Raw genomic sequence first — 15,888 nt, 5'->3', positions numbered from 1 at the left:
GCCATCAATAAGGCCCCCACTATTGCATTCAAAAAGAAATGAGCTTTTAAATAATGTTAAATAGATTTTAACAACACCGCAATGGGAGGGGGGAGAAAAGCCCCTCCCTCCAGCCAAGAAGAGGCTATGCCCCGCCCCGTCCCCCCGCTTCCCTGGCGTAGATGGTATCACCCCTTCCCCCCTCCCGGCGCTCCCCGTTGGTCCCCCCCTTCCTCGCCTAGCAACCGGTGCGGGAGGAGCGGCGAGCGCCTGCGCCGCCATCTTAGTTCGTCGCCGGCGGGGGAGGACGCGGCGGCCGCCGGAGCGGAGGGTCGCCCGCTTGGGAGTCGCTCGCTCGCTCGCTCGCTCGCTCGCAGCGGCTCCGTCCCCTCCTCGGCCCGGGGGCGCCGTCGGGGCGCGCGCGGCGGAGAAGCCCCCCTGCGCGGCCGAGATGCGGCTGCTCGCCCCGCTGGCCCCGGCCTGCCTCCTGGCGGCGCTGCTCTGCGGCGGCCTCCGCGCTGCCCGAGGTGAGGCGGGGGGGCGGCCGGGGGCGACGCCTGACGGGGCGCGGGGGGCGCAGGCGGGGGCGGCGCGGCTGTCACGAGGCGCGGCCTCGCCTGACCGGGGGGTCCCCGCGCGCCGCTGAGGGGGAGGGGCGGGGAGGGGGAGGGGGCTGTGCAGCCCGCGCGCGGGGCGGCGAAGGCGGGGGGGCGCGGGGCTGCGCGGAATCTGCGCGCGGGGCGGCGGAGGGAGTTGCCCAGGTGTGTGGTAGCTCCCTGGATGGAGACGTACAGCAGGTAGATGGGGCTGCAGGTCGCAACTCGCCAGGTTGTGTTCCCTTCTGCACGGGCTTGCAGAAGGAGATTCCCCCAGGTGTGTGGTCCATGCACAGCGGCAGATCGACGGATGTAGAGGCGGACGGATGGGGCTGCTGAAGCCACCGCGTTGCGTTCTCTCTGCACAGGATCGCGGGTGCCGCGCGTTGTGCATGGGCGCCGTCGGAGAGGGGATGCGAAATGTCGGGTCCCCTGTGCCCGGCTCGGGAGAGGAGGCCAAATGTTGTGTTGCGTACGCGCAGTCTGAGAGAGGAGGCGCAGCGCTGTTACACGCACGGGGTTGTAGTCCGAGGCAGGACCACGCAAGCCTGTGATATAGGCACCGAGATGGATAAATAGATAGGGTTGCTGCTGGAAAGAAGTCGCAATGTGGTGTGCTCTCTGCACAGGATCGCAATCCGTGAGCAGGTGCCCTGTCCGAGCAAGGAGGTCAAACGTTGTGTGACCTATACACAATCTGAAAGAGGAGGCGCAGGGATTTGTTAGAGATAAGATTGCATTTGGGAGACCCTTCACAGCGTTGTGTTCTGCGTGCACAGGACTGGCATCAGAGGAGGTGCAGTGTTGTGTCACACAGGCGTAGGATTGCGATTCGAAAGAGAAGCCGTGGTATACGCACAACATTGCAATCCAAGAGAGAGTCACCATTTTGCATTCCGTCGATGCGCAGCCTGGTCTTCACAGATGCAGTGTTGCGTGTGTGTTACGTAGATACATGCACAATATTGGAATTTGATTGATAGAGGCCTCAATACAGAGGATGCACGTTATTACATTTCTGTATATCCACATGCCAGGAAAGATGGCAGAGCTGCTCTTAACAGCTCTTGAGCAGCTTACAGAGATTGTAAGAATCATGTTAAAAGTATAACAATAGAAAACACAACTGACAAAGCCTTAAAACGGTCAGGGTAAAGCACCGTCTGGAGCAGTGGGGTCAGGCATGATGTTTGCATTGTTGGTCGTACGTACGTTGTACATGTCATAGAATATTTGAATGTGCATTATCATATAACGTATAATAGTACGCTACAAATGCAACAGTACGTTAATGCGTGGTTTAATAACCTTTGAAGGCGTTTTATGTGGACAGCCAGCAAAAGGAGTGTTAAAAATGTACAGCAAAACTTTTGCCTTCATCTTTATGACCATACTTACTTTTTTTACGCCTTGTGTTTGGTTGTACTGACTTGGGAGTAAGCCCCATTGAATTCAGGGGTACTTGAGAAGGTAATTGTGTGCGTAATAATGTTCTGTTCCAAGATAATTTGTCCTTCTTCCTCATCACCTGCTTATCATGCATGGGGGCATTTAATTTCTTCATTACTTCCCCTTCTGTCTTTTCCGATCCATAACCACATCCAAACAGCAGTCCTTCCCCCTTTTATGTAGTTTGTATCCTGCCCTCTCCACTTTGTATTATATGATAAGTAACAGATAGGTAAATACATGTCTTATTCTGCCAGATGCAGAATATTTTTTGATATTTAGGCATCCTTTATTCTCCTTTGCAAATATGTACTCATTCAAAAATAGCCTTTTGAACTCTCTTCCCCCCATCATTTTACCCACAGCAACCACCATTTTCCGTCTCTTACATCAGTGGCTCATTCTAGGTCCTGAGATTTGTGGGGTATAATTGTACAGCTTTGGGGGGGCGGGGAGCCTGCAGCAGACACAAACACAAACTTTGTTTTCCTTAAATAAAGCACTTCTCATTCTCTTCCTTCCTCACCAGTTATTTAAATTCAAGGAAGGCTCTCACTTTGTTGTTATCCTGTTAGAGATATGAGAGAGGAAGGTTGTTATTACCGGCAAGGAAGGTTAAACTTCTAAGTATTATGAATCTGCTTCTCTTGGGCGATAAAGAAAAAGTCCCTGTCTTTAGGTTCCTGAGATTGTGTGTGTGGCTGAACCTATACTCAAAATACAATGCACACATACAGCAACAGGGTTTGTATATTTGCTGGTGGGATTTTTTTTTTCTGATTGCCAGCCATGGACAGACTCCGGAAATCAGACCCTTCACCAAATCCTGGGAACTGAACCTGTGCAGTTTTTCCGGAAAACACTTTGTGGAGAGATCTCTCCTGGCCTTGAGATAGGAAGGGTGCGCATTGTAGAACACCTCAGGGTTTTATTTCCTTAGATGTGGAAACTGAAAACAAGGGCCATGTGAAATGGCTTAGATGCTGCCTTGGTGTATTGTTTCAAAAGGATGTATTCACTCTCAATTGATTTTCAAGCTGGCACAAGTAAAGCGTAGCGTACTGAAATTTTGCTTCACAGTTGGGGACAACCTTCACATTATCTGGAAAGGTGTCATTTTTTCCCCCTAAGTGATCTGCAGAACCGTGCTTAATTTTATTCAGTTTCATTGCAGAGTTCCACTGGATGATCAGAGCCAGAATAAATCGTTTGGCACTTTTAAAAGTAAGCAATGTATTACAGCATTAGTTTTCATGTTGGATTGTCGTCTCTGACAATTTGTGTGCCTTTCAGGCCACACAAGACTTGTTATCTTAAAATTCTTTCTGTTTTAACAGGGAGGAAAACAGTGGTGCTACTTTGATTCCCCATGCCAAAATGTATTTCAAGTCTTCCTTCCTTCCTTCCTTTTTTTTTTTCTTTTTCTTTTTGAAGCTTGTCCTCATAAAGGTTATGGATGCAATAAAGATGAGGCTAAATTCTGGAAGAATACTTACGTTAGTGTGAGATATTGAGAGGGCAAAAATTGCTGAGGCAAACTTAGAATGACTGAGCAGCCTTATACTAGAACAGCCTGTTCTAGTGCTATAGGAATACCTTTGATTTATTAAGAAGAAATAACTGGGCTAGAAAATCTCTTCCTTCCTCCCAAGATGAGTTATAATATTCTACTTGCAACTATGGAAGGAATCCTGAATGTGAAAGGAGGGATGTTGGGTGAAGTCTATCAGTGTTTATCATCTTTGAATTATGGCATAATGTAAGTATGAGTGCAGAAGGCAGGTTAGTAAGGTTTTTATCTTTAATGATGAGCAATTTTTGCAAATAAATCTGGGAATATACACTGGCCTTCAGCCTATAAGTACAATAATTTACTGATTTGCAATCTCTCGACACAAGTCTGTGTTGAAAAAATTAGAAGAGACGCGAGATATGAAGAGTTATTTAATGACACCCTCCATCTTCTGCCAATCCACCATTTACTGGCACCTGAATCATTCATGTCCTCCTATAGATTAGTCTTTTGGATGCAGTGCGTTGGTTTTAGGAACAGCTCTGATACTCAAAAGATACTAGCTTTGGGATTTTTTTTTTTTTTTTTAGGAACTTTATGCAGGCTGTAGGATGAGCCTCTAGATCCTCACCTCTTTGTTTACAAATATATGTGTTCAGGAAACTATACTGTAGTGAATTGCTGATTTAAAACTGGAAGCTGAGAGAGATTATATGTTTTAATCTTTGGGATTAACTAGAGGAGACAATCACATAGTCTGTAGCTTGAACAAGGTTGGGTTTGCTTGATGGCTTGCGTTTTGCATTACACTCCACACCTGTCCCAAAGCATCTATGTTGGAATTCAAAACCTTCTCGAATTGGGGTATTGTTGAGGGCAGTTGTGAAATTTGGCCTAGGATAGGTCTTAAGTTACCACCAGGAGTTGTTTCCTTTTAAATAGGTGCCCTGTTTCATGATTAGTTGCTTTGTAGCAATAAAAGCAGGTTCCCCCTCTTGGTTTCTGCATTTTCAGTCCGTGGTTCTTAACGCAGCAGGAACACTGCTGGAGAATACTTTGGTTTGGGCCCGAGAAACTTGCTTCAAAAGGCACTTTCAGAAGGGAAATCTTGAGGGTTCCCCTCCTGAATCTACACGCTGCCATTGCAATTTATTGCAAAGTTAATGCCTAACACTGCTCTCCTGAGGCTTGCAGAAAATGATTGCCTTTTATATAGCTTTGTAGAAAGAAAGGAAAAAAAATACTTCTATCTGTCTGGGGCAGTGATTTGCCGCACGAGAGGATGAGGAGCGAGCGTTAGTGAAGTTTGTGAAGAAATTGCTTGGTCACCTGGAGCAATTTTTTATTTGCCACAGGAGACTAACTGAACAAGTCTCAGAGAACGTCCCTATTTTTGACATGACATTCGTTCACCTTGGTCTTAATTTATGGCTTAAGGGTTGAGCTTCCTTTTTTCTTAAAAGCTTTTGTGCTTTAGGAAAGATGTTTTGTTTGATAAGTGGCTCTTTGAGGTCTAAGAAATGCACCTCAAATATCTTAAATAGCAGGTTGCTTTTTCCCCAATAACATGACATTTCAACAGTGAGAGAATGCAGAACAACTATAAACAATAATTGATTATAAATGTTTATTACTCAGCAGTTAAATGCATTAGATCAAGTACAGCCTTTTAGCTGTTCCTAATTCCACACCGAATATATTTCTCTTTTTTCCCAGGTTATTAAAAATTAGAGGTTATAAGCAGCAGCAATAACCAGGAAGTAGATTCTGAGCAATTTATAAGGTTTCCGGTGGTTCTCAACCTAAACCACAAACAACTTTCTTATCATGATTGCCTTCTTTGTCTGTGGCTTCAGTTTTCTTCAACTCCTAACTTTCTTCCTCTCACTTCTGGAGGAGCCCTGAGGCTTAGCTAATGGGGTAGCTTTCTACCCTGTGCAAAGATTTTGAACGCCACCTAAAATTGGCAAGAGAGGAGCTAGAAGAATCTGAAGGAGTATACCTACATATTTTGTGATGATGAACTGTATTGTATATGGTTAGTAAGACTGGATGAGATACTAAGAAAAGTGTCAGTGTAGAAGGAAATTATTATTATAGGGATATGGCTCGTTCAGGAGGATATAGCTGCCCTTATTCTCTGCCCCAGGTGTCAGGGTCAAGCCGCTGGCATTTGAACTTGAACAGGAACATCTTCCTGCTTCCTTGATGGTGCAGCCATGTTTTCATAAAGCTGGAACAATGTTCTCTTAAGCAGACTTTCAAACCAGACAGAATTGTAGCCTTCAGTTGTCTGTTCTTCCATTTGCAACTCTGGCTAAAATTGTATTCTTCCCCCATTTTGGTGTCCACCAATCGTGGTTGGGTCAGGGGACCAAAATGCTGGACCTTGCAGTGGGAGTTGTAGTCCAGTTGGGCAAGGCTACTAAAAGAGCATCTAGAGTTAGACTAAAGGACTATTAGAAGAGATGCTAAAGCTGATGCTATAGGATTACATGCAGAAGGCCTCCGATAAGAGATACAATTGAGTTATCTCTTGTGTATTGATAAATCAGCCCCTGGGAGTGAAATAACATCCCTTTGCCCATGAAGCCGGTCCTGATCCACTTGACCTCTGGGTGCTATTTTCCTTTTAATCTAATCAATACGAGTTCTCCCTCTCCAAAAGGGCTGTGTTAACCTTTTTTTAGATAAAGCCTTGTGCTATTTTCAGTGTTCCAAGAACAGTTCGAAGGTTGTCACCCCTCCAAAGATTGCATTAAATCTTCATTATAAACCTATCTGTAGGGTATAAGACTTTTTTTTTAAAAAAAGCCCTAATCTTTCAACCTAACTCTGGCAACAGAATCTGCAGACTTTCAGCTGGGACATTATATTATTACCCTTTATTCTGTAGCAGTCATCTAAAAACTTCAGAAATATAACAGAAACAGGAATTAAAACATATCATGCCATGCATCAGTAATTTAGAGCCATGTCTTCAGCACCTTATAAAATGCAGGTAGGGTCAGAGACATCCTGATCTTGTGAGGTGTGCTGTTCCACAGGACAAGTACAGTGAATGATACGACAGGTCCCGTCATATGAACCTGTTTAATAAAAAGGGCCTGGAGCACGCCAAGCCTATCAAATCTTGTGGGGTGGATAGAAATAATTGGAGATGGGCAGTCCCACAAATAACCTGGCCCTGTGCCCTGAAGGGCTTTGTAGGTGACAACCAACACCTCGAATCGCACCCAAAAGCCCACTGGGAAGTAATGCAGCTCATGAAGCAGTGGGGTTGCTCTCACTCCTTTGTAACATGGACCAGCTGTAGCTTCTGAGCAGTCTTCAAGGGCAGCCCCGTGTAGAAGACATTGTCATCCAGATGAGAGGCAATCAAAGTGTGGGTGATAGTGAGATGGGCCTTCCATCTTTGCTTTCCAGGGTAACATCTTAAATCACAGACACAGGTGTAAATAAATGAAAGCATTTGGGATATGCTGTTTCACGCAATCTCTCATTAATCTTGTTCTGTTATTTAATTTTACAGTTAACAAGCACAAACCATGGATTGAAACCACTTACCACGGCATTGTTACTGAAAATGACAACACAGTGCTCTTGGACCCTCCGTTAATAGCACTGGATAAAGATTCACCTCTTCGTTTTGCAGGTAGGGAGTTCTTGAAAGTATCTGCAAAGAGCTGGTGTCTGTTGATGTTCTTCAGGAGCTCAGTAGACAGATGGTGATATCAACATTATAGATAGATCAGCTCCAAACTGGAAAAGGGGAGGAGGGTCTGTAGCGGCCCCTTGTACTTCCTTAGCATCTTCACTTGTGCATCTCCAGGAAATAATGAACAATATTGCATTTTTAATTAGGGTAACGCTGTTCGGTGGGAGCCTTAAGGCGTGTCAGACTTCTCTTGATGACCAAGCCGCCTTTGACGTAGAGAAGTATAGATGGTTATTCAGTAATAGAAAGAACCCACTATCCGTGTGGAAGAAAAGCAAGTGGTAAAACAGGATTGGGGTCTTGTTTATGAGGAACTGGATTCAAGATGGCAGAATGAAACTAGAAATACGTTTGAGAAATATTGGCATGTTAGTTAACTTTGCGTACGGTTCGTATGTGAATATTTGACCTGTGTGTTTTGGAATAGTGTGAAACCCAACCTGGGAGTGTATTCACTGGGTTGTGTAATCAAGAAAGGCAGAGGGTCTGGTTGCAACTAGTGCCAAATTTTATCTGCAACAGCTCCGTTTTGTGAGGGGCTGCCACCAATCTGCCATTTGCAGTAAAATCGACTGGAATCAAGGAAGGGATGATGACGCCTCTCATCTTGGTTTGACAGAAGGAGATTATGTGCAGGAGACCATGTGGTGTTAGGTCTCTTCATAACTAGTAACATAAGCTTTAAATTGGAGATTTGTCAGCATCGGCCTTTTGTTAAGGAAAACCTTTGGCCACCTTCAGTTTTCCAATCGGACAGCATTCACACTGAAAAGCCAGAAAACTGGTTTGTCACCCTTTCCGTATTGGATTTCCATTCTGATTAGCCAGGCCCATTCCCAGCTTGGTTGCAAGCCCCAGATAAAGTTTTCTATCCGGCACCCGCTCACCTTTCTTACACAGCATGGTTTCCCAAACTGGCGTCCTCCCCCCAAAGTATTGAACGGGTTAGGGACTGTAAGTTCTCAAGGACAACCCAGCATTGGATCTGGTGCTGGTGGTTGCATTCCAGATGAATGGCTGGGTTCACACGTCCCCTCTGAGAAAGGAAGGGATTGTACCCAGCAATAGAATGGCTGCAGACAGCTCCCCTTGAAGCCTCTCCATTAAGGGGATAAGATGTTTGGATTCAGAGCCAGTTGGGGGTAGCGGTTAAGGCATCAGGCTAGAAACTGTGAGGCCGTGAGTTCTAGTCCCGCCTTAGGCATGAAACCAACTGGGTGGCCCTGTGCCAGTCAGTCCCTCTCAACCCTAGGAAGGAGGCAAGGGCAAACCACTTCTGAAAAACCTTGCCAAGAAAACTGCAGGGACTTGTCCAGGCAGTCCCCAGGAGTAAAAAACTGACTCAGTGGCATAAAATAAATTAGAGGGATGATTCTATAGAGATGCTAAGCAAGAGCATGTACAGGAAAGGCGCTGTAGAAAGGACAGGGCGTGGAACCTCCCTGCTTCCAATATATCTGGGAGGAACATGCAGGTTCAAGGTTTGTAGGGACAGTGGCTGTTTTTCATTAGGGGTTGTATTCTTGCTCTGGCCTTGAATCAGCACTTTTTTTAGTAAAAGCAACTTTAAATTCCAGTAGGATTTTTCCATCCCTCCCCTTTGGATATACAGTATTACTCAGTTTCAAAGAGTCGAAAGTAGGGAGCCCCCCCTCAGATTGAGATCTCTGCATTACGCAAGGCATTGAAAATGCGACATGTTCAGAACATGTTAGATTAAACACTCCCCCTGGTTCTGGAATCGGGTTGGGATGCAGTAGCTGACTCGGAAAAGAATATCTTCTTTAAATATCTTGGGTCCTCTACAGCAGCAATTTGCAAGTTTGTTTTCCTTTTGATTGTGGATTTCCCATCAAAGTACAGGCTGGCCTTTGGGAAAATGGTGTTTTCCAAGGCCCTCGGGACAAGGCATTACTCACATTTTCCAACAGATAGCATCACAGCCTTCACATCTAAGGTACTAAAATTGAGCTCCAACCAAACCTGGGGATGAAGCTTCTTTGGCAACCTATGGCAAGTAAAAAATGTCTGGAGGGAACCGAGAAGAGAGGCTTTACAAATCAAAGTTGCTAGGGCTGCTAATTTTCAGAAGATACTCAACACGTCTGGGGCCCTTCTTTGAAGGCATGTAATGTGGCAGCCTTCTGAAGTTAAACAGATTCATGCCTGGAGATTGCCAGGGTAGGATATGACTAAGAATCTTGTACATGGCACCTAGAGTTCCCTGGAAGAAAATTAGGGTATTAAAACTGAGAAAAACAGAACAAATGTAGTACATCATGATTAGAAAGGCCATTACTAAACACTCTCTGCAGGAAACTCATTTTCAGACTTGTTTTCAGGTTGCCTGGAACTGAATTAAGGGCTAAATTTGAAGAGCTGTCCTCCTTGCCTCACGCAAGAAGATTTAGATAAGGCGTAAGCAGCGGGGCCTCTGATGTATTGTGAATTGCTTTTGAAATGTCCCCTTAATTCCAGATGTTCAGTTTTCTGAGATTCCCCTGGAATACATATTAGGGAAAGAACATTCCGTCCTCAGCCGTTGGTGGCTCAGTTTGTGCCAGGACTGGCTCAAGGGCAGAAGAACAGCTCGCAGTTTCACCTGTGATGGCTTGCAAACTCCGCTGTCGATGCCCCAGGAAGTAGGGTTTTCCCAGCCTGTCCCTTCTCTCCAGCAGATGAACCAAGCTGCGTCAGCCCTGACAGCGTAAAGCAGGTCAAAAGCATTCTGCAAACACAGAGGCGAAGGGAGGGGTTGTTGAGAAGCATGGCTCTAAACTGCTGAAGGAGTCCAACCTGTCTGTCCTGGCTGGTGGTTGAGAAATCTCCATCCCTTGTAAATGTGGGTAAAGCTCTTTAAGCCAGTGGGCCATTGCCAGTTTGTGTAGCTCTGGTTTTCATACTCTTGATCCTAACAGCCAGGGATAAAACTTCTGCCTGAATTAGAGACTTCTCCATTTTCCATGGGAGACCTTCAAGCAAGGCACGGTGGTTGGCATCTCTCGTGGTCATTCTGTTGAGGCTTCTGAACCACCTTCATTGGAGTCTTCTTCACTTCAGTTTTGGCTGGTCTGAAAATACCCGGGGGTGGGTCGGCTGCTTTCAAAGTAACCCCTGGTTGGGTGGAGGGAAAACACCATAGGGTCATGACATAGCTTAGAATTGAAGCCCACTCGTGTGAACAACATCTAGATTGTCAGGGACCATTCCAGAGGGTCAAGAATGTAAAAAAAAAAAGTGAACTTGAGATGAAATGTGGGCTGATGGCAGGTGAGCCTCATAGAGCATTCTGCAGAGTGTGGGAAGAATGTGGACAAGCAGGGGTAGGTGGCCTGAGTGGATTCTGAGCCCCCCAAACCAGCTATTTGCATTGTTTGAAAATGGAGTTTGAACTCGCTGCAGCGTCTGAACTGTCTTTGAAACTAGTCCAAGGGTGGCCTCCTTCAACCATGGTTTCTGAGCTAGAAAAGAGGCGGGGAGGGAATGTGGGAGGGGGGAGTTCTGTTGCATTTACGGTTGAGCGCTGCATTTCGATTGTTTTGTTCAAAGATTTTCAGTCTAATGTCTACGTGTTTGACCTTTTCCTCATTTCCTCCTTTTTTCAGTCTTTCCTGAAGACTTGGGTTTATCTTTTCTCCCTTTAGAGAGTTTTGAGGTGACCGTCACCAAAGAAGGTGATGAAGGGTTCTTTCTATCCCGTTTATAAATATTAACCCACTAACTTTTGTTACAAAATGGGGAATCAGCACTTAAACAGAAGATCCTGTCATGCTTTTCAGCCCCATGTATTATCCACTTTTTTTTCCCTGCTTCCCCCCTGCCCTGTCCTTGGCTCCCCCAGTCCCTTCTTAAAAAATATTGATAGAAAAATGTTATGTTGTAATCCTTGGCTAGAAATATCAGTAAATCAGATATCCATTTGAAACCCCAGAGTGTTTAGGAGGCGTGGTTTGAATTCACAGCCTTTCCGAGCATCTTCTCCAATAGCATTGTTTTTCCAGGGATTATATGAATTCCATTTGAGTTGATGAGAAAGGTTGGTGTGCCCAGTGAAGACCTGCGTTGAGCTAACAGTGCAATCGTCCTGAATGGAGCTAGGAAAGAGAACCCAGGCTGTGTGGCATTTTAATATTCCTAGCTTTGTGACTCTGGATCAACTTCTTCCTTGCTCATGAATTCACCCTCCTGGTCCTTTTCGGGGTGCAATATTTCCTTTCCCTGCTGCTGAATTGGTCAGTGGATAAATTGATAGTTTCAACTGAGTGGAACAGTGGCTTTGCAGGGAGCCTGCCAACTCAGTCACGCTGACCTTGAGGCATGGAGTTGGAATTTTGATCCAGGATTAGTTCAGAAACGGGAAGAGATGGGAACACCCTAGAAAGAAGGAATAAACCCGAGTTGGTTGGGTTTGCCCAGTGCATTAATCTGCAAACCATAGTTTCCTGTAGCAATTGGGTTCACACAACACGCTGAGCTGAATTTGCAGAATGTGTGAATGCCGTGACTGTGCTTCTACTGAGTGATTTTCCAGTCTGCCAGATAAGATCCAGGCAGAAAATATAGAGGAAAGGCTCTGGAAGACACAGAGTTACTAAATAGCTATTGAAATGGATGCCTGAAAAATTGGTATTTCTACCTTTCTCCTCTGGTAGTTCATTTTGATTCCCTGACTTTTTCTTTTTCTTTCTTTTTTTAAAATCAGGTACATTGCACAGGAAGACTTTCCCCCCCGAATCCCTTGACAGAATTTTTGTGAATGACAGTGCTGAATCTTCTGCATCCGTTTGAAACTTTCTCCCCACGTTCCCCTTGCCCTCACTCTCACCTTCCTTGACTTGATAACTGAGTGTTTTTTAACTGTTCTGGTCAAAAAACATTAAAATGCCCAGCATTATTCCCAGTGTCTTGACCATCTCTTGGCTCTCTACTTTTCTGAGAACTCTTGGCCCTAGACTTTCTCAAGTACTCCTGTGAAATGCCTGTCTTCTCTTTCTTGACGTCCTCCTGCATGAATGGATGCAAAGGAAATTAATTGCTTGGAAAGCCAAACGTTTGCCTTTTTCTTTCCTCTTAAATACAAACTAAAGTTCCCAGAACGCAAAACACGGTACCTTTGCTTTGTCTGCAACCCTTCACAAAACCCTTGGCTGCCCAACGGTTGAGTGATATTTGTTCCAAACACACCCGCGTGTGTGCATCCGCGTGCACGCACCCCCACTCAAGATGCGTCTCCGCTTCCCTTGCTGCCCGAATATACTAACCCGAGCTGCCTTTGACTCTCTTAGGTGAGATTTGTGGATTTAGAATTCACGGTCAAAATGTCCCCTTTGAAGCGGTGGTGGTGGATAAATCAACCGGGGAGGGGATGATCCGATCCAAAGAGAAACTTGACTGCGAACTGCAGAAGGAATATACTTTCACCATCCAGGCCTACGACTGCGGGACAGGACCGGATCCGACAAATATGAAGAAATCCCACAAGTAAGCGGCGGGTGGGTGGGAGAAAGGAAGTCCTGATTGGAAACATGGTTTGCTTGCTTCGCTTTTCCTGAATGGGATCTGGTTTCTGCTGTTTTGTACGCATGTGGCGGGGGCATGCATGGTTCCTAACTGGAAGCCACCGTGATGGAAAAGAGCACACACCAGTTGCGTTTTGGCACCCACCGGTTCCAAATCACAAAGGGCGGTCTGCAGATCGGTCTTCCCCAACCAATCCCGCTGGAAATTGTGGGAACGCTGCTGTAGTGAAGAACAGCGTTGGTCAGGTTTCCCTCTCATATTTGCCCTTGTGCTCAGAATAAACCATGGGTTAAAATCACCTCTTCCACTTTTAAGAAAAAGAAATGGGGGGAGAGGAGTTAAATCAGCCATGCCGTCATACAGCTTTAAAGTAATGGTTTGCAAAAAGGGGGAACAGAGCAGTGGGCCCCAGATGGCTGATGGAGGTCGACACCTCACCATCCCTCTGACAGATGTTCAGGCCTTTTCTCTTGCAAGATTTACAGGACAGAAGCAATCTTCCTTGTGTTAAGAATCTGCACATTAACCTTTACAGTATTTTCCCAGTGAAGCTTGTGGCACGCTTAATATTTCGTTTTTTTGTTTTTACTAAAACACTGCTGGAAAACACAGTCAGTAAACAATAAAAGCAAATGTCTTCAATATTAATGCTCTGGGGTTGCATAGCCAGAAATGCTTCTGGTTTTCAAATATTTCCAGCAAACACTTGCCCAGACGAACTGGGATCTCAGTACGCTTTCCTAAATCCAGTGGTTTTTTAAAAAATCTGCTCCTTGGGTCTTACTTAATCCACTTGATTTTGTAAAGTAAGCTCTACCTATCGATCGCCGTCCGTTCTGTCTGCATTATGCTTTGTGGTACAGTCCTCCAATATGTATCCCTTTGTCTTTTGCTGATCCACAGCAGTCTTACGCATCCCGAGTCTCTCCCGTAGGTCAGAGAAGCTGATCCAAGCATCTTTGTTTGACGGGTTCAAGAAATCCAAAAGCTGCGGTAGATCCTTCAGAGGGTTGCTTAGTCAGCTGAAAGGGCAGCCCTTGTACAAAACAAGATGTGCAGCTAGAGTCAGCATATACGAGGATATATCCCCCCCCCATTTAGATTTTAATTTCCGATATCCAGGCTCCCGTTGATGTTTTATAAACAAGTCCTGCGTTTTTCTAATGGACTTCAAATGCAAAATGGAGAGAGAGAATCTTGAATATCTTTTGTTGGTTTTTCCTCTAATACGAGGGTCTCTGTGGCAGCAGATTGTCACAGCTCCCTTCCATTCCCCTCCTTTGACCTTTTAAAAATTCTTGCCCTCAAGAAATTAGGCAGTTGGCCTTCAGCTCGGTAAATTTGGGGGGGGGGGTTAATGAAAGCTGCCTACTCCAGCTAATGGAGGCCACACCTTTCTTTCTTTAACTCCCATAATTGATTGCTTAATAAGGCATGCCGCTTCTGGTTGAAAAAACGGAGCTGTAACTGCAACATCCCTTCCCGTTGGCTGTGCTGTCTGGGGAATTCTGGGAGTTGAAGTCCACACATCTTCAGGTGGACAAGGCTGAGGAACGCTGCTGTAGATTAGCCATGTCTGCTGGGTCTCGAACTCCCCCCCTCCGACTGAAGGCAGATTAGATTCTATGGTTAGGGGTGTTCTCTTGCGTTTCACCATCGTAGCGCCCAGCTGTCCTTGGCCAGTCCCCCAGAGGTAAAGCAGAGCTGGATCTGGCGAGTAGGTGGATGGGAGATCAACAGGAAACTCTGCCCAAGTGTTGGGGGTTGTAGTTCCAAGCCCTGGGGATTACCAGTTCAGTGGCTGACATCTTCCCTAATTTCTAGGCCCCGTTAACACTTGCATTTGTGTCTCTCCACCGCAGAATTTCCCCCTTAATAAGAGTCTGTCCCTCTGTTTCCAGAGCCACTGTGCACATCCAGGTGAACGACGTCAACGAGTACGCCCCGGTTTTTAAAGAGAAATCCTACAAAGCGACTGCGATCGAGGGGAAGCGGTACGACAACATCCTGAAGGTGGAGGCGGTGGACGCCGACTGTTCCCCGCAGTTCAGCCAGATCTGCAGTTATGAGATTGTAACTCCGGAAGTTCCCTTTGCAATCGACAAAGATGGTAAGGCAGCGGGGGGCATTTGGGATAGTGGCCCAAATCCCTTTTTAAGTGGCCAGGCTTGTGAGTGAGAAGTTTGCAGGCCACAGGGCTGTCTTAGAGAAAACTAGCAAAGGACCTCAAATCCATCGCGTCAACTTGTCACCTTGGAGGGGGGCATTATCCTAGTTTTCCTCCTCTCTGATGCAGAATGCGAACTCGTTTTTATTTGCGACCTCTGATCCACAACAGCCAGGTCCTTCCCTCTCCCTTTCCAAAGGCTCGGTTTTTGAAACCCATGTCCTACCTTTGCCAGGTTACATTAAGAACACCGAGAAGCTCAGCTTCAGCAAGGAGCACCAATATAAGCTCACTGTGACGGCCTACGACTGTGGGAAGAAGAGGGCTGCCGAGGACGTGCTGGTGAAGATTAGCATTAAACCCACCTGCAAACCAGGCTGGCAGGGTGAGTCTTGTCACCGCCCCTTCGTCATCCTGCCTTTCTTTGCTGCTCCAGGCACCAAAGGCCACTCTCTATAACATTTCTCGTTTCAGGCTGGAGCAAAAGAATGGAATACGAGCCCGGGACAGGAGCGCTTTCCCTCTTCCCCAACATCCATCTGGAGACCTGTGACGAGCCCGTCAGTTCTATCCAGGCCACAGTCGAGCTGGAGACCAACCACATCGGAAAAGGCTGTGACCGAGACACTTACTCCGAGAAGTCCCTTCACAGACTCTGCGGTAAGCAGAGAGATTCTAGGCTCCTTGGTGGGGCCGGGCAAGGCGAGTGGACCTGGGCTGCAGACCGGATGGAGGAGAGAGGCACAGAAGCCTTTTCCTCTCTGTGGGTGCCCGGTAAGGTGCGGGCACTTTATCTCAGCGCAGCGGGGGCCAGAGGACTGAAGATGAGCATTAAGGATTCGCCCATCGAAAATGAGAATTTTGCTGCCGGGTTGAAGGACAACTCTTTATTTCGACTAATAGCAGACAAACCGGCCTGGTTCTTTCCTCGGTCTCAAACGGCCCG

At 46.2% G+C, this 15,888-nt stretch overlaps 1 protein-coding gene across 4 annotated transcripts in view; it reads left to right on the top strand.

The window, feature by feature from the left end:
* The first annotated feature begins 255 nt into the window (after nt 1–255).
* The window catches only part of CLSTN1 (calsyntenin 1), a 29,373-nt gene continuing 13,740 nt past the window's right edge, over nt 256–15,888 (top strand). Inside the window, exons 1-7 of one of the 4 annotated variants that reach the window (XM_088136797.1) lie at nt 256–506; nt 7,070–7,192; nt 10,861–10,929; nt 12,541–12,736; nt 14,677–14,885; nt 15,178–15,327; nt 15,417–15,602. In XM_088136797.1, coding sequence (XP_087992923.1) covers nt 431–506; nt 7,070–7,192; nt 10,861–10,929; nt 12,541–12,736; nt 14,677–14,885; nt 15,178–15,327; nt 15,417–15,602 — 1,009 coding nt within the window. In that variant the 5' untranslated portion in view covers nt 256–430. The remainder of the gene's footprint in view (nt 507–7,069; nt 7,193–10,860; nt 10,930–12,540; nt 12,737–14,676; nt 14,886–15,177; nt 15,328–15,416; nt 15,603–15,888) is intronic. The other 3 variants (XM_088136796.1, XM_088136799.1, XM_088136798.1) reach the window with 3 other exon arrangements.

The sequence above is a fragment of the Python bivittatus genome, unplaced genomic scaffold (assembly GCF_059951505.1).
Source record: "Python bivittatus isolate LINGU-HERP-01145 unplaced genomic scaffold, Pbiv_v1 ctg000090_np1212, whole genome shotgun sequence".
Lineage (NCBI taxonomy): Eukaryota > Metazoa > Chordata > Lepidosauria > Squamata > Pythonidae > Python > Python bivittatus.
This window is presented reverse-complemented; position numbering and strand designations above follow the sequence as displayed.